Source organism: Biomphalaria glabrata, chromosome 5 (assembly GCF_947242115.1).
Source record: "Biomphalaria glabrata chromosome 5, xgBioGlab47.1, whole genome shotgun sequence".
In the NCBI taxonomy this organism is placed as follows: Eukaryota; Metazoa; Mollusca; class Gastropoda; family Planorbidae; genus Biomphalaria; species Biomphalaria glabrata.
Genome location: NC_074715.1, coordinates 23,399,885 through 23,426,598, shown reverse-complemented (window position 1 = coordinate 23,426,598; position 26,714 = coordinate 23,399,885). Strand labels below are relative to the sequence as shown.

General features: G+C 30.6%; 3 protein-coding genes across 11 annotated transcripts in view; 2 read left to right on the top strand and 1 right to left on the bottom strand.

The window, feature by feature from the left end:
- Nucleotides 1–1,081: 1,081 nt before the first annotated feature.
- On the top strand, nt 1,082–9,685 carry LOC106065452 (transmembrane protein 214-B-like). Of its 2 annotated transcripts, none has more exons than XM_013224283.2 (16): nt 1,082–1,314; nt 3,297–3,484; nt 3,593–3,752; nt 3,836–3,967; nt 4,131–4,213; nt 4,407–4,512; nt 5,147–5,228; nt 5,383–5,524; nt 5,647–5,748; nt 5,848–5,939; nt 6,033–6,195; nt 6,286–6,403; nt 6,691–6,787; nt 7,354–7,522; nt 7,886–8,049; nt 9,022–9,051. In XM_013224283.2, exons 1-15 carry the CDS (start codon nt 1,179–1,181, stop codon nt 8,039–8,041), a joined length of 1,926 nt encoding a protein of 641 aa, XP_013079737.2. In that variant the 5' UTR covers nt 1,082–1,178; the 3' UTR covers nt 8,042–8,049; nt 9,022–9,051. The 2 variants fall into 2 exon arrangements, with proteins under 2 accessions (XP_013079737.2, XP_013079736.2); XM_013224282.2 differs by having other exon boundaries at nt 1,083–1,314; nt 7,886–8,037; nt 9,022–9,685.
- A 216-nt stretch (nt 9,686–9,901) lies between these two features.
- Nucleotides 9,902–24,257, bottom strand: LOC106065453 (deoxyribonuclease TATDN1-like). Of its 5 annotated transcripts, none has more exons than XM_013224284.2 (12): nt 24,090–24,256; nt 19,897–19,917; nt 19,027–19,071; nt 18,439–18,488; nt 17,861–17,924; nt 16,327–16,476; nt 15,084–15,126; nt 12,905–13,031; nt 12,430–12,506; nt 12,247–12,317; nt 11,639–11,771; nt 9,902–10,092 (listed from the first exon to the last, which is right to left on the bottom strand). In XM_013224284.2, exons 1-12 carry the CDS (start codon nt 24,154–24,156, stop codon nt 9,981–9,983), a joined length of 960 nt encoding a protein of 319 aa, XP_013079738.2. In that variant the 5' UTR covers nt 24,157–24,256; the 3' UTR covers nt 9,902–9,980. The 5 variants fall into 5 exon arrangements, with proteins under 5 accessions (XP_013079738.2, XP_055887132.1, XP_055887134.1 ...); XM_056031157.1 differs by having other exon boundaries at nt 24,117–24,256; XM_056031159.1 differs by lacking the exon at nt 24,090–24,256 and adding an exon at nt 23,242–23,266.
- Nucleotides 24,258–24,903: 646 nt separating this feature from the next.
- Nucleotides 24,904–26,714, top strand: part of LOC106065454 (CAD protein-like) — a 41,480-nt gene continuing 39,669 nt past the window's right edge. For 2 of the 4 annotated variants that reach the window (XM_056031154.1, XM_056031151.1), the window contains exons 1-2: nt 24,904–25,014; nt 26,453–26,547. In XM_056031154.1, coding sequence (XP_055887129.1) covers nt 25,007–25,014; nt 26,453–26,547 — 103 coding nt within the window. In that variant the 5' untranslated portion in view covers nt 24,904–25,006. Of the gene's footprint in view, nt 25,015–25,241; nt 25,500–26,452; nt 26,548–26,714 lie in introns of those variants that run through there. The other 2 variants (XM_056031155.1, XM_056031152.1) reach the window with 2 other exon arrangements.

The following is a 26,714-nucleotide window of genomic DNA, read 5'->3' as shown; positions in this document are numbered from 1 at the left end:
ATTAAAATTTGAAATGAATAGACTTAATATTGTATGTTCATGTGTTAAAGTATAAAGTATATCTTGAGGTAGACATAGATCTAGATTCTAGACCTAGACTAATCTTGAGTTAAAAATCGGCTTTTATAGAGTTCATTCTGTTCTGCGAGAAGGCTTTGCTCTGCGCATGCGTGACCTTTTTTCATGAATGAATATAGGCCCATCTCAACACGGCTACGCATCTTTAGCGAACAGCGAACGAATGTATTAAAAATGCTTTAGAAAAACAAATTTGAATGTTAATTTGATTAAAATATGAAATGAATGGACTATAATTAGTATGTTCATGTGTTAAAGCATAAAACTATCTTTGCGAAAAGAAGTTTTATCATCTTAGAGTTCAATAAGAGATCTAGGAATAGATTCAGTAGAGAGATGTGTTAATGTGTAACCATTTGGTAATGTCTAATGAAAGAATGTGCACCGCAGATATAAATAACGAATTAATGTAAAAATGCTTTCGAAACGCAAATTTGAAGGTTAATTTTATTAAATAATGAAATCAATAAACTATATTTTGTATTTTCATGTGTCAAAAAAAAAGCAACTATAAGTGCAAAGTTTAGTTCTTAAAATTAGATCTAGATCTAAATCCTTTCGATCTTTTCTCATGTCAACATTGTAAACATGGCCTAGATCCATAATTAAAATACTATAGCTGTAATAGAGTTGGTCTTTTTTTAGGGTCTTAAGTTTGTTTTAGGGCCACAATACATACACTACGCCGTCTACGGTCTAAGTTGGTACCCAAGGAATATTTCTGCCAAGTTTTATCAAGATTGGTCAAGCGGTTTTTATTTCTATACGGGGACATACATACTTACATACATACATACGCTAAACATTCTGCTTTATATAATAGATATAGAAGTAAACTTCATAAAGTAACTCTAGATCTAGATATATCTAAATCTAGTAAAAATGCGATCAAAAGCCAATAAATATTTTGAATAGGTCTATATAGGTCTGTGGCACAATTAAGTATTTTATACTTTTCAGAACTGAAGATTTACTTCTATATTAGAATTCATTAACTATATCCTATTCATACACTGGTCAGTGCATCTGTCACTAGCACTAAGACTAAAGACTCAAGAGTAAAGATTTAGATCTAGTCTAGTCTATATTATTAGAACGAAATGCAAATGGCATCTGCTACGCAGTGGGAAGTTGTGGGCAAGTCAAAAGTGAAAAAGACCAAATCAAACCTTCAAACTGTGTCAAAGTCGCAGAAAAAGCAATTTCTGGAAAAAATGCCCAGAATAGAGTCTTTAGGTATTTGAAATATTGCACAAGCATCACTTCATCTTTTTATGTATACGTCATCAAACTTCAAAAAGGAAACTTGATTTTTTTTTTCAATTTAGATCTAGATATATAATATATATCTATTTTTTAGCCTGAATTTTTAGTAGAGTCAGAAAAAAATATTTTAAACTAGGCTCTATATCATATTCATATTATATGTGAAATTATGTGTCATGTAATTTGATTTTTCTCAAAACATATAGACGTTATATATATTTTAAATTTATTCTATTTTAGATTCTATTATAATTTATATTATGACTTATGATATGATTATGAATGCCTCTACTTTAACTTGGTCAACTTCTAGCCTACTTTGACTCTTTGTCTCTGGTCCTCAGATTCACTACTTGGTATTCCTTTTAACGCAGTATGCAGCCAATTAATTAATAATAATAAAAGATTTGGGTAACATAAACAGATCTAGTAGATCTGAATCATGTAGATCTAATAGCCATGCGTCCAATGAAAAGCTAATAATTATTATAAAATAGGAGTGTATGGTGTGGAGATCTATTGAGGAATTAGATAGAAGAATAATTTTTAATTATTATATTATATTCTATTATAATATAACACCAAACCTCCCTATGCGTTTATAGAGATATTATTAGCTTGATTTTGATATATATATATATCATATGTAAGTCATGCAAAAATAAATGACTTATTCTGATTTGATTTAAAAAAAAATACTTTTCCTATAAATGCATGAATGTGTGATGTTTACTTAATTATTTAAAAAAAAGCTTTTTCGTTCTTAATATATATTTAAAATTTGAAAAAGTAAGCTTTTATATAGTTATAATAATAAATCAACAGGTAGGCCTAAGCTTGGTTAAGCAAGACTTGCTTGTTAGGATTATGTTTAAGTATGCTTAATTACTTATGACACTACAAACTAACTAAAACATAAGTCAAACACTGATGAACATTCTTACTTATCCACATTGTCCAGAATCATTTGGCTAAATCACCCCAAAAAATCTGTATTGTTCCATGGCTCCATTCCCAAATTTTGATAACCATTGTGATGATTTAAAAAAAAAAGAAAATAGCATAAGCCAAAGTGTTCTATCTCTTCCTAATAATCTCTTCCTAATATATTTAAATAACTTTTATTATTATTTCCTGGATTAGACTTTCAAACAAAAATTATTTCAATTTGAAAATGTCAAAAGGATTCCTCATCAACAGTGAAGGGAGGAAAATACAATTATTTTGAGACTATTGGTTAGGTATATTTTTGTGTGGTTGGGAAGGGTAACATGTCCCGTTAATAAGCATTGAAGAATGATGATCTATGAAGGTTTGTGCTATTGTGAATCAATGCAATATTGGCATAATTTTTAGCAGCATTCAAAATCTGATTTTTAATATGTGTTCCTCATTCTGGTTCTTTGGTTAGGCATGTTAAGATAAAATGAAGAATAATGTCAGCTGTGGGCTAGGCTCTCTGCTGGTCCTTAATAGGCCTCCCTATTATTGAATTTTTTTAGGCTTATATATATATATATATTTTTTATATTTTTTTTTGATGATATAGGTTCTTTAAACTTTGATTAATTAATTTTTGTTATTTGTAATATTTATGCGACTACCCAAAATACAGTTACACTTATTTCTTGATCTCCTTTACTAAAAAACATCTTTCTGGGGACAACCTTGTATAAAGAGCAGTTACTTTAATGCTCTTTTGCCTCTTCCGTGCCATTTTGCATAAGTTCTGAGCAGTGTACTGGTCAGTACTTTATGCATTGTGAATATTGGTGCAAAGAACAGTTTTAAAAATATTTTGAAAATGTCATTCTCCTGTTAGAAGCTGGGCTTAAATGACAAGAGTCTCTAGATTTTGTCAGAAGACATGAAAAGTGATATATGTATATATAATTATATATATATATATAAATAGAGCTGTAAAATTATCTAAATTTTCTCCTTTCTTGCAGCTCCAGTTAAAGAAGACAAAACAATTTACTCAGCATTTCTAGAGAAAGAACAACAGGCTGAAAAAAACAAGGATGCTAAAGCTGTCAATGGCCCAAACAAAAAGCCTGTTATTCAGAAAAAAAAGAAGCCTGAACAGGACTCAAAAAAAATGGATAAGATTGTTTCTGTTGATGCTGCCATCTCTCAAGTATGTGGTTATGTTTTTTAAAATGTAAACTTAAAAAAACAACTAAATAAGAAATTAGCTTTAAGCAAACTTCTTGAATTTGTGCTTTCAAAATATCACATCTTGCAGATTGATCCCCAAGAACTGGAGAGCACTCTGAGTCTATCCAAGGATAGGTTTCCAGAGAATCAAGATGTTTGGCTGAAAGATCTGGCATCTTTCTTGAATCTCAAGTTTGAAAATGTTAAAGAGTCGGAGAGTTCTTTGAACTTAAAGGGAAAACCTCAAGGTATACTTGGTCTAAATATTATTTAATTGACTTCTTGTGCCATGAATATTTTTTTCTTATAAATATTGCATTTTTCTGGACAGGTTACCCTCTGGAGTATCTCCCTACCAATAGCCAGAAAGTTTTAAAAGCTGTTGTAAAAAAGTTCTCTAATCAAACTTTGGATAGCCTATTTGACTACTGTATTCAAATGATGCTAACAGAGTCTACGAAAGGCATGTCTCAATACTTTTTATTTTAAAGTTATCTCAATTTGAGGATCGGTTACTAAATATCAAGTTTAATTGAATGTAGTGATATAAATGCAATAGTATTTAAATAAAAAAAATTTTTGATGTTAATCAATAGTTAGTCTATATTATTGGATTGAATTTTCAGATAGACCAACAATGGGCTACAGGATTTTCCTGCAAGTTTTAGCACATCACAAACCTGAAATAGTTTTGGGAAAACTCCATCAAGTAAATAAAAAAAATCTAGAAGCCATTGTCATTTCTAGTTATATATTTTAAAAGAAAAATTGCCCAATTTTATTATTTAAAAACACTAACAATACAATTAGTGTGCTGTATGGGTAACAAAATTGTTTTTTTATTGAAAAACATTTGGTGTGTTTTATTGAACATAACAAATAGTTGTTTTTTTTACCAACAGTACTTAGAACTGTTAAAGACACATCAGAACAGACCTTCTCATTGTGTGTCTATCTTATGGGCTGTTGGTCAGTGTGGAGTCAAAAATTTCAGCTACGGAATGAAAGGTAACTTTGTATATTAAGCATTATTAGGAAGATGCATATTTTTTGCTAGAATTTATTATTAAAGTAATTTTTTCAAAAAGATTCTATACAGACAAAGAGTTAGTATTATACTGATACATTTATTTTTTTTTTTTAATCATTAAAAATTTTAAAATTTTGTATGCATATATCACTTGACAGTAAGGCTACAGTTTTTGTTTTATTATTTAAATTAAATTAAAATCCAATCTCATTATTGTTTAAATTAAATTAAAATCCAATCTCGTGTGTGGACAAGTGGGGAGGGGGGGGGGTATCTGGTGGTAGGTTTTTCTGTGCTGCCTTTAGGTGCTCAGTAAACACAACTCTGCTCGAGTTGGGTGTCGAACTTTGAGCCCCCTTTATGGTAGCCAAGCCAACTTCAAGCTTACTTTGCCTCTCGACCATACATTCTAGTACTTTCTTTAACTTTTTAAAAAGACTAATATTATATATTTACTGTCAAACATTCTTTTTCCTTCTTGTGTTCTCTTTATAGTTGGAAACAGAATGTCATGTAATCACTATGTTAGACAATAAATATGTTTTTAAAATGCTTTATTTTCTAATGTAATAGTTTTCTAATTTATAAAGTTGATAAATCTCTTTTCTTAAGTTTGGCTTGATCTGATGCTGCCTGCCCTTGAGATTCGTCAAGTTGCTTACTATCCCATAGAGTATTTGGAATATCTGTTAGGGTAAGGGAATGTGTGTTTATGTATATATGTATATAAAATCATTTTATCATAGATTTTCATAATTTTTTTTAAATTTTAAGATGTTACAGGAGGGCTGGATTGGTGGTTGTAAATATTTATAAATACATTTCACATATTCTCATCTTTCACTCAGAACTCAGAAGCAACCATCCTCTGCTACTTGTGTAGTTGCATTGAGAGACTACTTCAAAGTTCTGGATATTGTATTTAATCCAGGATTTAATCTGGCCAATGATCTTAAAAAAAGGTTGCTGGCTCTGTATCCATCTATTAAGGTAAAATTCACTTTTCTCTTGTCCTAATTTTGTACATTCGTTAAAATTATTGATCCAAACTTAGAAACCATAACAGGCTTAGTATATTTTACTTATTTAAATTACCTTATACTTTCTATTAGGAACTGGCTTTTGGTGAAACAGCTGCTCAGACACTAAGGACATTTTTCCCGTCTTATCTTGCACGGTTCAACCCGTCACTTAATCCAGCTTTAAAACTTGAGGTACAGAGTGCTCTTTCATGTTCTCAAATCATGACTCATGTTTTTCACATGTAACATATCAACAGCATGTTTTATTGTATTGTTATTTTTAACTTGCAGCTTTTAGAATGTATGGTTAAGTGTCTGACAACTGACAAGCAATCATTCAGTGTGTGGTGTCAGCTGTATTTGAAGCATCTCACAGCATCTGGGTTTGTTGCTTTATACAAATAAAAACTTCATTATAAAATAACCATGTCTTTTGTTTGACTACAATGCTGTGATGATATTTTTTTTTATTACAGCTTCCTTCTGGAATACATCAACCATGAATGGAGCAGGCTGTCCTCCCTCTTTGACAAGAAATTGCTAAGGGAAACGCAAAGAGCTTTTTCTTTGACCAATGATGAGATAGAAGCTCAAGGGAAAGGGGACAAAGGGTTTCCTCTGTGCCAAGCTGCTACAAAGGTTTGGCATGTTTTTGTTTTTTTTCTTTTGTTTTTTTTTTTTCTTAGTATTTTAAAATTCTGTTCATTTTAACATTTTTTTATATCATAGGAACTAGCCATGAAGATTAACCACAGTAGCTTCCCTTGGTTCTTTTTAATTTTCTTGTTGATTTCCTTGGTGGGTTCAATTGTAGCTTATGACATTTGGTCAAGCCCAAGCATATATGGTAAGTTTGATTTTTTATAAACTGTTTCTTTTATTTAGATTCAGAACTTATTAAGACCAGCTAGAGAATAGAGTTAAATACCTTTTAGTTAATGCATGTCTTAAGTATTACGTTGTTTATGTTTTACTTAAATACTTAATGAGTTCTTTCATAGTTGCCTTGAAAAATTTAAGATAAATCATTCAACCTCGCCATCTCTACTAAGATTAAAAGAATAAGAAAGGGTAGAGAACAGATTCCTAACTAATTAGTAGACATATTAATTAATACTGTTTCTATTGTTATAGCTTCAAGAACAATGCGTTTTCTGGAGCACTATGGCATCCTGATGGTTCTTGAACAAGCTTGGAGTCGTATCAACACATTTGTGTCTATTCTCACAGAGTGAGTTTCATTTTTAACTCTTTATTACAAAGCTTATATCAACTCACTCTGTCTAGTAAAAAGTTTGTACATTTTATTTCTCTGACAAGCAGAAATTTTACACAACTATTTCTTTTACCTGACAACACAAGAATCAATTTAAAAAAATTAACCTATTAGCTAATTAACTATTGGTAATTAATTATTACGTTTGGTATCTCTAACAAGGGAAATAAAAAATTGTACTTGACTGAATTGGTGGTATAAGCTGAATTAGTCCCCTTTTTAGGTTGCTGCTTTAAAGTAAGTTTTAAACAAACAATACATAACTAAACAATCTTCTATAGTCATAAGCAGCTCACTAGCAGAGTGGTTAGAATGTTGGCTTGAGTTAAAATTCAGGTTGCTCCTTATAGATCAATTACAAATTGAATCACATTACTCATCCAAACTAATTGATACAATTACTCTTCGTATAAGCTTTTTTTATTTTTTAAAAGTATTTTATGTTATTCTTGTTTTATTAGTTTTAAAAATGTATTAATTCATTTATGTTTTATTGATATTTTATAATACTTTAATTTCAGATGGCTTAAGTTGAACTGCCCAGTTTACTATGCTTACATCTGTGAGACTGTTGGACCATTTGTACTTTACATTTGGGCTTCCATTAAAGACTTTTTGATAACTTCTGAAGTTGTTACTCGTCCACATAGAATCTGGATGGGAGAAAAGGCATTACATTTATACCAATGGGTTTGTTCACTAGTTTTCTGATATTTCTCCAACAGACTCATTATTTGTCGCAGTCATGTTAATCAAATGTAGTGGCTGTAAACATATTTAAGGGGTCAATGTGTCAGAGTGGTGCTTTAAATGACCGCTGAACACTACAGTTATAAATCCTAGTCTTAGTTTTTCTTTTTCCCAAATTTTTAAAAATACAGTATACAGTAGCTTATATTAAATTTGTTAATCCAGCAGGCAGTACAGACTTTGTAATTCTTTGTCTTCATAGCATGCATTGATGTTTTATGTGAACCTTTTATCTAAGCTATGTGAACATACAATAGTATTATTAGGTTAGATTTTTGAATATCTGTATGTTATAAATTACAGGTTTATGATTTGTCACCTGAAACATGGACATGGTGTTACCAGATGTCATTGGTGGCATGGGAGATGTTAAAAAATTATACACTTTGGCTTTGGAAACATTCTACGCATTTGTTTTTAGATGTCTATCATTGGGTGGAACACCATCTTTTGATGTAAGTTATTAGGTTAGTGAAGTGGATATTTTTTTTTTTTTTAACTACTGTAAACCTGCTTTTGTGTAGTTGTTAAGTAATAAAATATATATATATATATACCAACTGATACCTATGCTATGCTAGGATTGAAATATTTGGTGCATGTTTATTTTACCTAGAATACTTTTTCATCCTTCAATAGAATGACCTGCATCACAATGCTCCCCCACTGCAACACAATTTTCTGGTCCTCAAATTCTTTATAACTCCTTTGTCTATTTTATCCTTCAATAAAACAACCTTTAGCTAGCATAATTTAGATTATGCACAAAGACTTCTATGGCCCATCAGTTGTGGTCTATGAAAAAAAAAGCATTCTCCTCTGCCTGTATTCTAATGCTCGCATACACTATGCACAATTTTTTTTATTTATTCCTTCAATAAATTGCCCCTCACCCAACCACACACTTTTTGACCCTTGTATCTCACAATGGAATTGCACTTGCTACAAACACACAAACCACACACTTCTTAGGCCCTTAAATTCCAGAAGTAGATAAAGGTAAAACACTTCGGGTTAGTTTGAATTGAACTATTTATTTTTATTATAATTCGGTGGAACAGCCAGCATTACAAACAATTCTCAGCATGTTTTGGTATTTTCCAAAATCCCTCCCCAGCTACGCACTTTTGAACCTAAGTTTGAGTTCTTAAAAATGGAATAACTTAACCCCTCCCCTGATTTTCTTTACATCCCTCAATCAGTAGGTTAGTAATGCATAGTTTTTAAAACGTTGCATCCTCCCACCCCATTTTGACTAGTGTATAGATCTAGATTAAAGACAAAGCTTTACTTTGTATTATGGTAAAGAATGTAGTAAATGTAATCTTATCTAGAGTTGCACAAACATGCATGCAGGATCCTAAATATTATTATAAAAGCTTCATATTGTTAGCAATGCTACTACAGTTTGGCAATATTGTTCTTCATTTTATCTGCAGGGGTTCATTATCTAAAGATTCACTGCAAGCTACAGCTAATTGGAGTCTGCATCAAGTACAAACCTATATGGAAATGTTCTGGTCCTGGTGCAATGCAAATATTTGGACTCTGGTCAAGTGATAGTCACGTTCGTCTGTCAACTAGTCTGTTGTAGGTTTATTTGTTCATTGCACTACTTAATATTCATCAGCAAGATCTGACTAGCTTCAAGTACTCAGGTCTTGTTTCCACTGAAACAATTTATATATCTACTAGAAATGCAAATGATAAAAAAAAATCTAGTTTACCTACTTCTTTGAACACATTTCTTTCTTTGAAAAGCTAACAATGTAAGTACCGGTATTTTGACCTTCTCTTAACTTGCACAATCAATTGTATTATATATATACAATATGAATTGTATCTCTTCATAGTCATTTAATGATAAAATGTCTCAATTCCATGCACCACAGAGATTTTTTTTCTTTCCAATTATTTTGTGTTACTTATTGCATAACATGCATTTATAAATACATTTATACTGCTTAGATTTGAAATTTTTTCTCTTCCATGAGTGTTTAACTTGTTAAGTCTAAAATGTGTTTTTAAATTAGGCTTTGATTTCAATAAGATTTTTATTTTTAATGTAACTTAATAAAAATAAACATTAGTTTAATATTTTTATGTCTTGCTTTCAGTCTTGTTTTCATTGATCACATTTATACATGAATTTGTTATTGTTTGTTATGTGACTAGATTTCTCAACTTTATAATACATTATTAACAAATGTTCTAATACAAAAATTGGTCTGACAGACTACAGAGCACACACAAAGAACATTGTGAAGCATGGACATTTAGTAAACAAGACCAACTGAAATGATACATGGAATACTGGTATACTACATAAACATAAATGTATTTTTTTTATTGTTGGACTTAAAGGCATTTATTAATTTATTAAGCATTACAAAATAGGTCAACAACTCTCAGAGCCTTTAAAAAACAGTTCTAATGTATTTTTGTAAATAATATCTGCCAGATCATCTTCATTTTCTTGCCTTGCACCTGACATCACTTCAAGAACTTGACTATTTAATTGAATAAAAAAAAATGTGTTATTCATTCAGAAACTTTTTTCTATTTAAAAATAATCATTTACTCTTCTATGGAAGTACACATTAAGAAATTAGATTTTAAAAAATCTTAATTACAATGTACCATAACATGAATAATGATGAAAATTGAATGAAGCTACTTGTAGTCTCACTAAATATGCAAAAGCATTATAAATGAATATCATCATGGCTATCAGATGCTATTTTGGAGATAGTAGTATTGTCTCCGTTGAAGGCATTCACTTTTATTGTTGTCCTGCAGTGTGCAGACATTCCAGCAGGCGACTTTTAGAGGTATCCTTTTATTGACTCTGTTGCAACTAGTCATTTGTGGGCTAATTATATAAATTACAGCATTGCCTCCATCCTGTGCAAAGTATATTGGAGGTGCCTATAACTCTTTCAACACACTACTAGGACACAACTCAGTGCTGAATAAATTTTTTTTGATTTTAATGCTTTATGACTCAATTCAATCAAATGCGTAATCCAAAGTATAAATCACCTGTCCAATAATAACTCGAATAGGTTATAGTTGAAATAAAACAGTGAAGATACAGAAGAACAGTAATAATCCAGTAGCAAATAAGCACATTAAACAATCTACTTGTGGCAATGACTCGACTGTGTACAACGGCCAACCCATCTTGATAGTTAGCATATATCGATCTTTCTGGATTGTATCCATCTTGATAGATACCGGTAAGTTCTGCTTCCCATAATTCCACTTTGACCCTTCATCATCCGTATGCAAATCAAGGTTATCTAGAAGGGTCTGCTTTACTTTTTTATGTGACCTAATGATACTGACAGTTGTCCTACTGATCAGCCGACATTATACACACGTGTCTGACAATGGCGCGATGGCTGAGTGGTAAGCACTTGGCTTCCGAACCAATCCTGGGATTTTTTAAATTTCAAAATCTTTATGGCGCCCTGCTCTAATGGGTACCTAACATTATCTTGGGAAAAGTAAAGGCGGTAGGTCTTAGTGCTGGCCACATGACACCCTCCTTAACCATGGGCCACAAAAACAGAAGACCTTTGTATTATCTGACCTATACCTTGCAAGGTCTGAAAGGGGAATTTTCTTTTAATGTGACAATAGCCAACTAAGGAGGTTTCGTAATTTTGGAATTTTAATTTATTTCTAAAATGCTAATATTTGGTCCTAAAAACTTTCACTTTTTAAATAATTTTTTTTTTGCATTTACAAGTTTAGTGATAAATAGATCTGACAACAAACAATTAATAAGATATTTATAATAACACAAAGAACAATCCATTCTTCCCATAATACAATGTTAGTAAAGTATGGTCAGTACTTGAAAAGACTAACAGTCATACAAATTTTGTTTTATTCTAAAGTATCTTGAACCTAGATTATTTTTGCTACTTATCAATTGAATTTATGTTATTACCATACTTTTCTTTTTAAATGAAATTTGATGTTAGTGTTGGGCCACTGTTCTTTCGTCTTTTTGAATGGTAAGTGTTCATGAAGGTACATTTTACTTACATAATTGTGCATGGTTCGTTTCTAGATTTGACACAAAACTCTGGGTCATATTTCTCTTTTTTTTTGGAGACAAACTGAGTTTTTATATACTTGAACCCTGCATGTGTTGGTCTTATTTCACAATATGGACAATCTAGAAGAAGAGTCAAACATAATCAAGAACAAATATTTCCCCATTTAAAATTAACTTTGGCTATGCTCAGGAAATTCTCTTAATTTGTATATGTATGAAATTGGACCATAACTGTAAAATAATCCTAAAGAAATAAGGTTTCATAACTGTAAAATAACCCTTAAGAAATAAGGTTTCATAACTGTCAAATAATCCTTAAGAAATAAGGTTTCATAACTGTCAAATAATCATTAAGAAATAGGTTTATCTGTTAGGAAAATGAGATTAAATTCCCTTCCTTCCAAAGATGTGACATTTATATTTTCAATTAGCTTTTTAATTCTATAAAGCCATTTTTAAAAATATGTTTATGAAAAATAAATTTAAAGAAGCTTAATGATACTTAACTAAGTTATTTTATAGTACTGAAAGTTTTAATTTGTGTTTTTATTGAACCAAACAAAGTAGAGTAAAAAAAACAACAAAAAAACATTACCTGTTTCTATCATGAGCCTGTTGCTAGGTATTGTACACATGACATCTATGTTTTCTTGGGTTTTCAAAGAACTGTAAAGTTTTATTTTTAAAGTAATAATTGAATCCAATTATTTATTGATCTTTTGTTCCCTTTAAAATATAGATATAGTAACTTTAAAGACATTAAAATAAAATATCTAACCATCCATTAATGCCAATATAAAGACCAAGATCCAAAATAGCTGCTGCTTCTTCTTTAGTACCAGTAAAAGAGTGAACCTAGAGTAAATGTAAAGTCTTTTCAAATGCAATGATGAAAAATAAAACATAAAAAAAAAATTATGAACTTAAAATAAATAGCCAAGTATAATAGACCAATTAAAAATCTGAAAAGAAAAAAAAAGAATTGTTTCACACACACAAAATAAACCAGTGAATATCATTCAAACATATCTCTAAACCTCAAGGAACAGTACTAGGACCATGTTTCTAATTTTATTTTTTAATTATACAAGCTGAAGAGCAGTGCCAAAATTTTTTTTATAGACTTTAAAGAACAACAACAGTCTGTTAACAATTCCAACATTTGAAACCAAAAACTCCAAAAGTAAAAAAAAACAAAAACAGAAGAGAAAATCAACAATCATATAAAAAATGACCAGAATAACATATCTTACAACTCCTCCACGAATGTTATCTCTGTATTTTGATACAACAGAAATGAATTCAGGATGAGCAGCTCGACAGTGAAAAAAAACTGGGAGGTTGGTTGCTGAAATTAGATCCATCTGTTTTGTAAAATACCTAATTGAAAACAAGAAAATGTATTAATTTTCTTATTATACTTTTTAACAGGGTTCATAGCGCTCCTAAAAACTCCTAAAAAATGAAAAGTCTCCTAAAATTCTCCTAAAAATTGCCGAAAGTCTCCTAAAATTTTGCCCACTCTCCTAAAATTTTTACCCAATAATTGTTTTAAAATATAATTTTGATTATTTCTTGCTAAAAATGTGGGTGGAAAAAACAACAACAGCGTAACTAGGCATTCTGATCGCATGACCTTACGGGCTGGCTGTGTTAATGAGCTGACCAGTGACGCATCTACGCCCCCTTTCACCCACTTGTGAAGCGCGACCTCGTGATTGAAGATGGCCTTGGTTCAAGCAAGCATTTCACCTGGCAGTATTTTTCTGAAGTCAGCGTAGAAATGTTTGTTTCCATTTATTGTTACCACTATAGACGCGCTAGATCTAGTCTGTAGTGACTATTGTCTATAATTAGAGCAATTACCAGACTAATTTGTAGGCTACACCCCTCCGGGCCCTCCCTCACCTAAAATCTTCTTGTTGTAAGTGTAAGAGTGACTTCGCATGGAAAGTCGGTAAATCTTCTAGATCTAGCTAGTATCTAGTAACTGTAATAATAGTATCTAGATTTAGATTTAAGTTAGATCTAGTGAAGATAATTCGCACCTAACCTGAAAACTCCGTGAATTTTAGTCAATTTAATGATCTCGATACATCTAATGTCTAGATTACTCTAGAAATACGCTAGATTCTAGATTTACGCTAGATAATTAGCACAAAGAAGTGAAAAGCCCGCAAATTTAGTGACTTAGATCTAGACTCTAGATCTACGGTATATTCAGACATCAGTGAAGATAATTCGCAGACAGCCGCGAAAAGTCCGCGAATTTTAGTGACTTATATCTAGACTCTAGATTTACTCTAAATCACAAGAATCTAGTGAAGATAATTCTCACACAGCAGTGAAAAGTCTGCAAAAATTTAGTGACTTAGAGTTAAAGTCCGCTAATTTTAGCGAATTAGCTTTAGAGTCTAGATCTTCTGTAAATTTAGTAAAGATAATATTCACACAGCAGTGAAAAGTCCGCAAATTTTCGTGACTTTGATCTAGACTCTAGATTTACGCTAAATCACTAGAATATATATAGTGAAGATATTTCTCTCACAGCCCTGAAAAGTCCGCAAATTTTAGTGACTTAGATCTAGAGTCTAGATCTACTGTAAATTCAGTGAAGATAATTCTCTCACAGCCGTGAAAGTCCACGCATTTTAGTGACTTAGATCAAGAGTCTAGATCTACTGTAGATTTAACGAAAATATTTCGCATACAGCTGTGAAAAGTCCGTAAAAATGATTTCACTCGTAAAAGCCAGGGAAACCATATGGTTGAAAAAGATTCTGCTAGGAAAAAAAAAACGCGAATAACTCTAACCCCTCCCCCCTCCAATCCAAAAAGCCATTTTTTAGTAAGTTAAAGTAAGCAAATGTCAACATTCAAATAGGCCAATATTGCCCTATATATTACTGGCTCTGTTTATGAAAAGGATTTAAGTTAACTAATAGAAAAATAAAACATTACCTCAAATGCACACCATGACTCTAGTATCTATAAGATACACATAGGAACTAAAAATGTACATTTCCATCACAGAGAATATACATCATGAATAAGGCATCTCTAAGAATGTTTCTTATTTGTAATGTTTTTAAATAAATCTTTGAAAAAAAAAGGTTGTATGAGGTTTTGGGATGACAGTTGTTACTAGATTAAAAGATAACTTTCGCTACATTTTCTGTGGACATACCACAGCTGATAACATTGTTTCTGTGGCATATTGGCAAGATAATTATTATTTTTAAAATCAAATAACAATAATTGATTTGATAAATGCTTAGTCTTGTGTATGTTTTACTATGTATCACACACACATCATACATTTCATCCTTAAAAAACCTCCTAAAATTTTGTCATGGTAAAGTGCTACTAACCCTGTTTTAAGGTAGAGAAAATGACCAATGGAAGCCATTTAAAAATTGGAATATCACTTACTTTATTTGAGCTTCCTTTGGTGCAAAATGTAGTCGATCAAAATCTAAAGAAGATAGAACAATAATAATCATTAAAATTGTGAGGTTTCAGAGATTCTTTCGTATTTTATTATAGTAAGTAATAATGTTCTGTAATGCAATCAATTATTTATGCTTAATAAAACAATGTTTTGTAAGCTAAGTTTCCTTTACTCTACCACATAATAGTGTAACTGTCCAATATAGGAACTGGAAATTTAAAAAAATAAATAATACTTAATTAAAATGTAAAACTACTTTAAGAGGGAAAAAAATCAACATGAAACAAGGCTACAAAAAATACCAAGCCCTTTGTCCATATTCATTTAAAGATTAATTTGCTTTTAGCTTTTGATGGGGGTTGTTGAAAAATATCAAGGACTATTCCTCTACCTACACCTTTGGAATTTTTGCACTAATTGAAACAGCTCTACCTATCAAGTCCTCAATTTCTTTTGTGTAAATGTCACAACTTAGTTCCTTGAAGTTCTTCAGAGTATGAGCTTCAGCTTTTGGAGAAGGCGCTAGTTGTTGTATACAGTGTTAGGCCGCTGTTCTTTCCCTTTTTGAAGGGTAAGTATTCATAAATATTTAAGTAGGCAGGATTTGTTAATATGCGTGTTGTCGCTAAAGCTCTGGATTAGTGGCATCATTAGGTCTTTGCTTTTCTGTATGTTTACAGTGAGCCAGGTTTCAGGCAGTGTTTGAGCCAGACCTTGGGTATTGTATAGTCACATCTTGGTTATTGTGTAGCATGTTACTGTAACCTGTAACTGACAGCATATGGGTCTTATGGTCATATTTAAGTGTGCGTGAGTAGTGTAGGTACACAAATATATTATACTGTACATTGTTATAGTATGCTCTTGTTTCCTGTATCAAGGACATTATCAATCATTGATTTGATTAGTTATTAAATATTTATATGTTAAAAGTGCATTAAACAGTTATTTGAAGTTAAAAGTTATTAATTTGCATTGTATTGCAGTAATTAATTACTACACTAGACTGCCAAGGTGGGGAACCCTATTAATTTGAGTCATCCCCTAGTTTAATCTTGACACATACCATATTTTTAACAAAAATAGTATAGTAAATTCTTTTATTTAATAAAAAAAATGAAATACAAACATATTTTTTTTTATTAAACATACTTAAATCAAACGCAGAAATGTAGGACAAATATAGTATTGTATTAAGTGTGTCAATTAAAAAGAGAAAATTACCAAGCCCCATCTCTCCAACTGCAACAACTTTCTTTTTATTTTCATTGGCCAATGTAATAAGTTCTTGGAGATAATTTTCTGGATCTTGACCATCCTTTTCAAATTCAAGTGAACGGGTTGGATGACAACCAACTGTGCAGTATAAATTATCTGTAAATATATTATTTACCTTTTTTTTATACATTGTAATACGAAACAGAATGAAGAGTTCTTTTCAAATACCTTCCCTTTATATTTTCCCCATAGTGTAGGGTTTTATATATCAATATCAAACAAAAATCTTCAATTTAAAAATAACCTTTCTCAGTAACTCAAAATTGTAATTAATTGGAACTTAAAGAATTGATTTTTAAAAATCCAGTGGATCCCAAAATAACCAAATCGTGCAATTTCTGAAAATCCCCCAAAAAATTAGAATGATTGCAACCTTAAGGCTTGTCTATGAGTCAGAAGATTAAAGAGGAGTCCATTTTTTCTATAATAGTAGCTACGCAACCTAGCTGTGATAAAACATTTTAGCTTTGTACATACTGTTTTAAAATTTTATATCAGTTTTATTTTAATGGGAAGCTTGCTAAAGAAGAAATAATCAACATATTACATTAGAACACTGAATCATAAAATATTAGGCTTGTTTGAGTATAACAAAACTTATGCATAATATAAAATTTCTCATTGACAGAAAAAAATAAACTACAGAAAGCAGAATACTTGGTTATGATCAGGGCTAATACAAGAGAACTTGACTATGACAAGGGCTTATATTAGAATACATGTCTATAAGCAGGGGATAATATTAGAATAAATAGCTATATACTATGACAAGGGTTTATATTAGAATTAGAATACATGCCTATAAGCAGGGGATAATATTAGAATAAATAGCTATGAGCAATGCTTAAATTAGAAGCCTTAGCTATGAGCATTAGAAGTCTTGGCTATGAGAAGGGATTATACTAGAAATCTTGGCTATGAGCAGGGATTATACTAGAAGTCTTGGCTATGAGCAGGGAATATAATAGAAATCTTTGCTATGAGCTGAGCTTATATTAAAGTCTAAGAACAGGGATTATATTAGACCACTTTGATATGAGCAAGTATCATATTAAATGTGGATATTAGCAAAATTCAATATATTGTTGTAACTGAACTATGATGCAGGTCAGGGTAACTCATGTGTAATCAACAGACACATGTGACACAGGACAAATGTAAACATTCTCCTTTCAGGTCAACGGTGTTAATATCTGACTATGGAATGTGTGTTAGTTCAACACAGGAGAGAACCAGAAGAGTTAAGATGAGAACAAGATTCAAGTGCAAGTTGTGTATAGCTGTTATATTCAGACATTGACTACTGCCAATTGTAAAGTATTTGATTGTTTACTTTTCATTATTTATTACACTCATTAAAGTGCCTCGTTATATCAGAGCACAAGTTTTCAGGTTTTTGACTTAGCCATATTGTTCTGTCAAGGGTTTATAGAGAATCGTAACAATATGTTTCTTTAAAAAAACAATTTCATTTTTTTACCTTTTAGTTTTGCTATATTCAATGCTGCTTGAGAATCCTTCAAAGAACCACCAGTAATAATAACCTTATTACAAAAATGAAAAAACAAATGTTTAAAAGAAAATTGTTAGACATTAAAATTTTTCAAACTTTATATAATATACACAATAATAAAGACTATAATATCTAATTCAATTACTAATTCTAAACTTTAAAATTTAATAAGAGTAGTTTTCAATAAATGACTTAAATTCTTTTTTTTTAAATACATAGGTCTATATGTGCCTATATAGTCCATTTCACCATTCATGAAATGTTAAGTCATGCTATGGAAGTTGTTTTGAATTTAGTGAACTTGAAATCGACCTACAGATTAAATGTCAAATGTTAAATAAAAATATTTGAAATGGGTATGGTCCAAGTTATTCTTTTGACAAACTGTAAATTTTCTCTTCAAAAGTAAACAAAGAGCATAATTTAATTGTTACTTCTTCTTGTAGCCAGCTCTTGCTGCTGAGCTGTAGGCTTTTTTGCAGTCTGTGTCAAGGCAAAATAAGTGTGCTGTTTTATTTTCTATTTTATTTGTTAACACTAATCACCTTTTGTACATTATGTTGATAAGCTCGATTCAACACCTGTTCAAGGTCATCTAATATAAAAATAAAAAACTTGGTTATTTCATTTTCTTCATAGTAAAAATAATTTGGTAAAATTAAAATTTAAAGAGTAATACACATCACATATGCTTTTAAGGAATGTGTAAATTTAAGTTATCTATAAGAACATTGATTGGATGTTGCTTCTGGTGAGAGGAAGTTTGGTGTGCTTGGCCTTCTGTCTTACCTCTAACCCAAGCATCTTAAAATTATATAAGCAACTTGACTATTTTATAATCAGTGCATTTGAATGTTAACCTATTAGTGAGAAAACATTGGTTTTTAACGTTTCTGTAAATACAAAAGTTATTTCTAAAAGTTGATCTACTAAAACTCATGGAGACATTATTACGTTTTTTTTGCTTGAATTATATATATATATATATATATTACAATTTGAAAACAGTTTTTTAAACTTACATGAAAAGAAGAAAGGTAGTTTAAACTTTACCCACTTAAATTCTGCTTTGAACATTAAAATTATTTCAAAGTAATAATTAAAATGTTCTTAAAAGAAATGAATGTATTTACCTTCATGGCACTGTTTACCATTATATACACCCTTGTAGACAGCATCTGGATATGTAAATGATATATATATATATATATTTTTCTTCATAAAATCATTTAAAAAAATGTTAGCAGCAGGAATTAAAATTAGAGAGAAGTTCATGATGGAGTCATATGAAAGTTTATCAAAATAGTAACATAGAAGTAAATTTTAAAAATCTTCTGTAAGAACTAAGATCAGATCAGATAGTTAATTTCTAAAATTCACATTTTTCAGGCCCAAAGTTATATATATATATATATAGTTAAGTTTTGAAAAGAAAATGTATTAATAAGAAGAAAGAGACAAAATGTGGTTAAAGGTTCAGTTCTGATCCTATGTATACCCATTAAGTTATAAGTAATTTCTCTTAACAGGATATCATCTATCATCAGTTGTGAGTTATTCTTCATAACAATAAGTATGATAACAATAAGTATTCACAAGTTTAAAAATATTATGAAATTTGTGTGTGATGCTCAGATATTAAAATTTCATTCCATAATGGCTAAATTTCTCTAAAAATGTGATTAGTTTTATTAAAATTTAAGATAATAGAAGTTTAAACAAGATTTTTTAAAATTATAAATAATAGCACAAAAAAGAAAGCTGCATTACTTAAGTTTGTTTTAATTTTATGAACATTTTTCAACAAGCAAAATCTTTTTGAAAAACATAGTTTATGTAAGGAGAAGAAACATAAAATCACTGGCATAGATCTCAATACAGCAAGAATAAGCCCTTTTAACATCAAATAAAATGAATTAATTTCCACTAATTGATTAATTTTTTGATTGATTCATTTATTATCATTAATTAATAATATAATAATAATATTTATTGATAATTACCACTCAAATTAGCTCCAATATCTGTTCAATCAGGAATCAAAGGAGAGGAAACAATGGGAAATTATATGAAACAAAAAATTATTATATTTTCGAAAAAAGTTTAAAAAAATTTTTTCTTCATAAAATCATTTAAAAAAATGTTATCAGCAGGAGTTAAAATTAGAGAGAAGTTCATGATGGAGTCATATGAAAGTTTATCAAAATAGTAACATAGAACTAAATTTTAAAAATCTTCTGTAAGAACTAAGATCAGATCAGATAGTTAATTTCTAAAATTCACATTTTTCAGGCCCAAAGTTAAAAATGATATAAATTGAACACAATGTTCTTTTCTTAACAATTGTCAAAATCTCAGTAGATTTGAATAGATCAAGTAGAACCTAAATCCTAAATAAAAAATCCCTTGCATTGGACACATGTATTTTAATTCTAGACAGCTAGCATAGAAGCTTATTTAAGTGGCCTAGTAATGACTAATGTGCCACACTCATGGGTTAATTCAGAACTTTTCAATGTGTGTAGTGATATCTACTCCTATATAAATATTTGTGTGTACTACAAGTCTACATTTATATAACATAGGCATATGGCCATATATATATATATATATATATATATATATATATATATATATATATATATATATATATATATATATATATATATATATATATATATATATATATATATATATATATATATATTCTGTGGCATTTTACGTCTCGCGAGACGATCTTTTCCCTTTGCAACTTCTTGTGTGACTAAAGAGGCCAATCCTTGATACACAGCTGCGATCACAGGTTGGGCATATAAAATCACCAGGCGCCATTGCATTTTCACCCTTCTTTCTGATTCTGTTGTGTATGACATCTGCAATCTGTGACCCTTCCTTTATGCTCTCTCTCCATGTGGATCTGTCCAGTGCCACCTCTTCCCAGTTGCCAGTGTCGATTTTGAAGAGCTTCATGTCGCGTTTGCATACATCCGTATAACGTAAAAGTGGGCGACCAGCGGCTCTCCTGCCTTCAATTAGATCGCCATACAGGATGTCCTGTGGAAGTCGACCTACTGGCATTCTACGAACGTGGCCAAGCCAGCCAAGGCGTCTGCTGCTGATAACAGAGCGGATGTCCTGGCATCCTGCTCTATGTAGCACTTCCTCATTTGTTATCTTATCTTGCCACCTTATTTTAAAGATCCGCCTTAGGCATCGGAGGTGGAAGACATTCAGCTTTTTTTCCTGCCATGAGTAGGTTGACCATGTTTCACTTCCGTACAGCAAGGTGCTCAACACACAGGTCCGGTAGACTAGGGCTTTAGTCCTGCTAGTCAGCAATATGTTGTCCCAGACTCTTTTCTGCAACCGTGACATAGTGGCCTTTGCCTTGGCTATCCTGTTGTTTATGTCTTTAACCAGTAGAGTGTTGTTGGATATCATATCCATATATATATATATATATATATATATATATATAAGTCCAAAGATTAAATAGAAGTGCAGCATTTCACATGGCTATTCAGTCCCAGCGGAAACCTACATATTTTGCCACATACAGTGCAGGCATAACCATTGTCCCGATGGTGGTCGATTTACTATATAACAAGGGAGATAATTACATTGAAGACCGACGTTTAGTCTTAGTGACTTTATTCTGTTACATTAGGCATGATTGGGAAAACGCATTTAAAAAAAAAATCAAGACTCTATCTATAGATAGATTCTAACTCTAATAGTAATACTAATATTATTAATATAATAGATCTAGATCTAGTCTAGATCTATAAATATAATCTAATATAGATCTATCATCTAGGCCTCTAGGCTCTAACTCTAGATCTATCATCTAGTATTTGATTTTAATCAATATTAGATAATTAGTTTAATTACTAGATCTATAGATATAAGTATAATCTATCTCAGTGATGTCCAACCTAATTTGACCTGCAGGCCATTTTAATTTCTGACACTCGTGTCGTGGGCCATATGAACGAAAATGTACACACAAAAAAACGTAGTAGCTAGCTTTGACGCCGACTCATTTTCTTGTCGCTTTTTTTAAAAAATATGTCCACCAATAATCCTATCTCTAGGCGTAGTTTAACAATCTTTTTATTCGCAGCTCAAACCAAGAATGACGTCATATTTGTTTCATAGTGACGTTCAGATGTAGTTCTTTTTGGAAACAGCCACACTTTTCTTTACAAATCAAATATGTTGGCTTATTATCAAGCTCCACACAAAAAAGTTAAGACTGTTCTCTTTTTCTGGTATTTCTCATTTCATAAACACACTAATGTTAAAGGTCATGGTACCAATCAATTATAGAAAAATTGAGAGCCCTAACATAGGTAAAGATACATAAGTCAATCTTTTTTTTGGATAGGATTGTGAATGATTGTCTACACTTTGTGCCGACATTTCGGCGGGCCAGATGGAACCACCTCGCGGGCCGGGACCGTATTTTGGGCATCACTGATCTATCTTATAACTATTAATAAATTAATGATAATTAATCTCTAGAGTCTAGAGTATTTTTCTAGATTTATCTATAGTAGTTTATTTATTTTGGATATTACATGAATTCAGACATTCGCTGTTTTTGTGGTCATTAAATAATTATTTTAATATTTATTATAAAACTAGCACGCTTTATAATGTGCTTGTCCAATTTCCAATGATTCTGACCCAATTTCCTTCCATTTAGCTGTCTTTTTATGTAAGAAAAACGAATTTCAAATTTGTTAGTCAGATTGTTGTTTTTTCCTATGTTACCCGGATGACTTTACCTCTTCCTAGGGTTAAGACTATATTTTTTGATTGGCTAAGTATATACTAATGAGCCCGGCAATATTTATTCTGTTTTTGGAGCTGATTTATTTGATTTATAAGCCAAGTTGTCTGATTCCATACAAATAAAGTGCGGTGATGCCACCTGCGTAACATTCTTCAAAAGGGTCCTGCGATGTAAAGTTTTACCAAAAAATTAAAAGGGTGTCTGAATTAAATTACCATTTTCTTACCAAAATTTATTTTGGACAGCCAGTTTTGGACATCAATAAAAAATGATCTTATATTATATTTGTTCGTTTATTGTTGTTTTTTTTAATAGAGAATAAAATGGGCAAATGTTTGGAGTGAGCTTGGTACATTGAATCATTGAATGAAGTTAAATGCTTAGATCTAGACCTACTAGATACTTTAGATAGATATAGATTTATATAGAGGATTCAGTTAGGCAAGAATGGCTATCCTAACATGTACTATACTACAAAAGATCATCTGACATCTGTATTAGAAATTTATTAAATTTATAAACAAAAAAAAAACACAAACATTCAACACACATCTAATCATGCAAACAATTCAAACATAAAATAAGTCTAAAAGTCTGTAAAGAAGTCACTATCCCAGTGACCTAATTTTGGTAGAATAAGTGTGTTCATATTTTTACTTTTTGTGTTCGTATTTATGCATAATTCCAAAACATCTTAATGATTTAATGTGAGGGGTTATGCCTGGGGATCTTAAAATTTAGTTACATTTAGTAGAGTTAAAATCTGAGTTTATTGATGCCTAAATATAGAGACTGTCCGAAATAAATAATGGTGTCCGGAATCAAATAATGTGGGTCAAATTTGTCCGAATTAAATGAAAACACACGGCCTCTTCTTATCTTATATAATATATAATACAGACGTTACTTCAAAAAAGAAGATGATTACGTCTTTGACCTTAAATATAATAACAAATATAGGTTAGAGTTAGGGGTACAAATATAAGTAGTCATCCTTATTTTGATACTTCATTTTCTTTTCTATGTCGAACCATTGTCAAATAATAATGCGCTGTCAAAGTCAAACTTTCATATTTGGGCGTATATGTGTCGAATAGCATAAACTACTATACTATAGAATCTATCTACTAATCTAGACTATAGAAATAATAGAATAGTGACTATAATAAAGTATAATTAGTAGAATATATAGTCTATTATTGTCTATAGATCTAGATTTAGATTATAAATACTTTTTTAAATAGATTGAAGATTCTATCCAATAACTAATAAGGACCAATTTCTTTACGAAACAAAGTGTTTAGCAATTATTCTTAAATGTATAATGAAAACAGCTAGATAGATCTAATAAAAATAAAAAAAAAACTAGATTGACTAGATCTATAGAATTGTTTTTACCTATAAAATTTAAAGATCTGGACCTACATGGTGTTTTAGCCATTTTTAGCAGACCAAGTAAACGCATCAAGACTACCAACTATAATTTACATGTATTCAAATCCTTGAGTAGTTCACCAGGACCATAGAAAATTAAGAACGTTTAGATCTAGATCTAATTTAAATGCTAGATTATGTAGATATAACCTCTACTAGATCTAGATAATCAATAAACATTTAAAATACCGTTATGCGCGTTAATATTTTAAAGAAACTCAATTTAATTTTTCCAAAGATATATATAGATCTAGTCTATATTTAGTTTATAATTATAAAATTATATATATTGTCCCATAAATCATGATAATGATAGACATTCCTTCAAAAACATTAGATCAGTTACGTTTATCACTTATCCATGTGCTTGTCTAAAGCATTAATTTTCCTGAATGATTCAGCTAGACCACCTGTCCCATGCTCTAATGGCACCAGGGAAAAAGAATAGACCTACCTACATGAATTGGAAATTAAAAAAATATATATATTATAAATCTACAGATTGTGTAAACAAAACAATGTTATATACTGATGTTAGATCAACATCTTGTAGGCCTACACGTAATATCATTTGAACTAGGAGACATACAGAATTTTTTTTTATTGTAAAAGTATAATTAAAGATAATAATAACAACAAAAGATTTAAGAAATGCATTTGTTTAAGCTATTGATAATAAAATAAAATAATTGAAATGTTTAGAGTACTAAAGATATTTTGATTATAAATAGATCTATATCTAAAAAATTGAGATTATTGTTTTACATTTTGTAAAATGAAAAAAAAAATTAGTAGGGTTAATTTTAGCACAAAATAAGTTAGTTTGGCACTAGATTCTACAGGTGAAAGGGGAAAAAAAAGTTTATTTTTGTAAGACTGTAATGCGTATGTGAGTATATAAACTCAGGTCCTAATAAACAAATTACTAAACAATAAATTAACGTTGTATTTACAAACAATATTTAAATTCTATATTAATAAATATCTATATACTAGTTTTTATTTCTGTCTATAGATCGATCTAGATATAAGTAAAAGATTCTAGACTAGACTAAGACTCATTGTCTCATTCTTAGGTTAGGTTGATATTCTCATCATATTGTGTTTACGCCGGTTTACGGTAGTTTACCTGCACGTGGATTAGTCTAGACTGGGGAGTGGGGATGGGCCAAATGACAAATCGTGATTTTGATTAGATCTAGAGTCTAGACCCATATATACTCGGCCTCTATTTTTTAAATACAAAATAAGTTAGATTGTGTTTAGATCTAGATCTAGAATCTATTCTAGATCTACTGAAAATCTACTCAGACTCAGTTTTAGCTGACACACAAAGACAAACGACCAAACGTCACAAACTGTGACTGTGACAAAGTAGGCCTACTAGAATCTAGACTAAAAAAGACTAGCACTAGATCTACATCTAGATTCTAGATGATAAGATCTATTCTAAAATCTCTAGATTAGATTAGATTTTAGATCTAGACTATAGATTTATAGATCCATCACCATGTAAAAGATAGCAGATCTATAATAATCAATATATAGATTATATAAATATAATTATAATATTGTATAGTATAGACTAGTATATATATATGATATATATTGGTCTATCTATATTATACTATATATCTTTACATGGATTTAGATTCTAGATTGTCTAGATGACAGAATCTAGATCTAGATTAAATATATAAATGTATCAATTAAAAAGGTTTTCTTCATTCTCATTTTTCATGTTGGAAGGTTCGGACCAGTAATCCTATTAGTATATCTGAGACAGTGGTTTCCAGATCAGGCAGTTTTCCATATAGTTTTTGTTCTATAGGAGGGTTTTGGGGCCAGTGTAGAAGAATCACTGAATAACCAGCTCTCTTGTGTAATCTCCATCAAGCGGTAGAAACGAGTCCCCTTCCTGTGCGGCAGGATTCCACAGGCACGATCCCACATCTACGAGAATCATGTAATATCCCTGGATTTTAGAGATGTTTTAAGTGGCTATTCTCACCACTAAAATACCCCAACTCATCCTCCATGACTGCAACCAATTGGTCCACAGTTGTTTATTTGATATTCACAGCTAACCTTATATCTAAGCTTTTTCCCCTATCCACCACCTGAGGACGCACTTAGTAGAAGAAGATTTCTCCAATAAGAATTTTATAATTCTTTTATTCTGAATTTTATTGCCTAACAATCAAGAAATTAAATGTAAAATAATTTAACATTTTGTATTGTAATTGTCAAGTTATTGTGTGCTTTTGAGAGACATTTTTTGTTATTATGATTTGTTTCTTCATTATAAATAATTGTTGTGTGAACAGCGTCATGGAATACAATGCTTATCTAAAACTAGAAGATGGAACAGTGTTTCCTGGAATTTCATTTGGTGCAGCAAAGAGTGTGCCTGGAGAAGTTGGTTCGTATTTTTCTTATAAATACAATTTTATATATATATATATTATATATGAAGTCATTCTTTTCTCACATTTGTAAAATTTCCAGAGATCTTAAGCAGAAGTAGATCTATAACTTTTATATAAATAATGCAAGTAGGATAGTTGGCAGAGGAATCAAATGTAACAC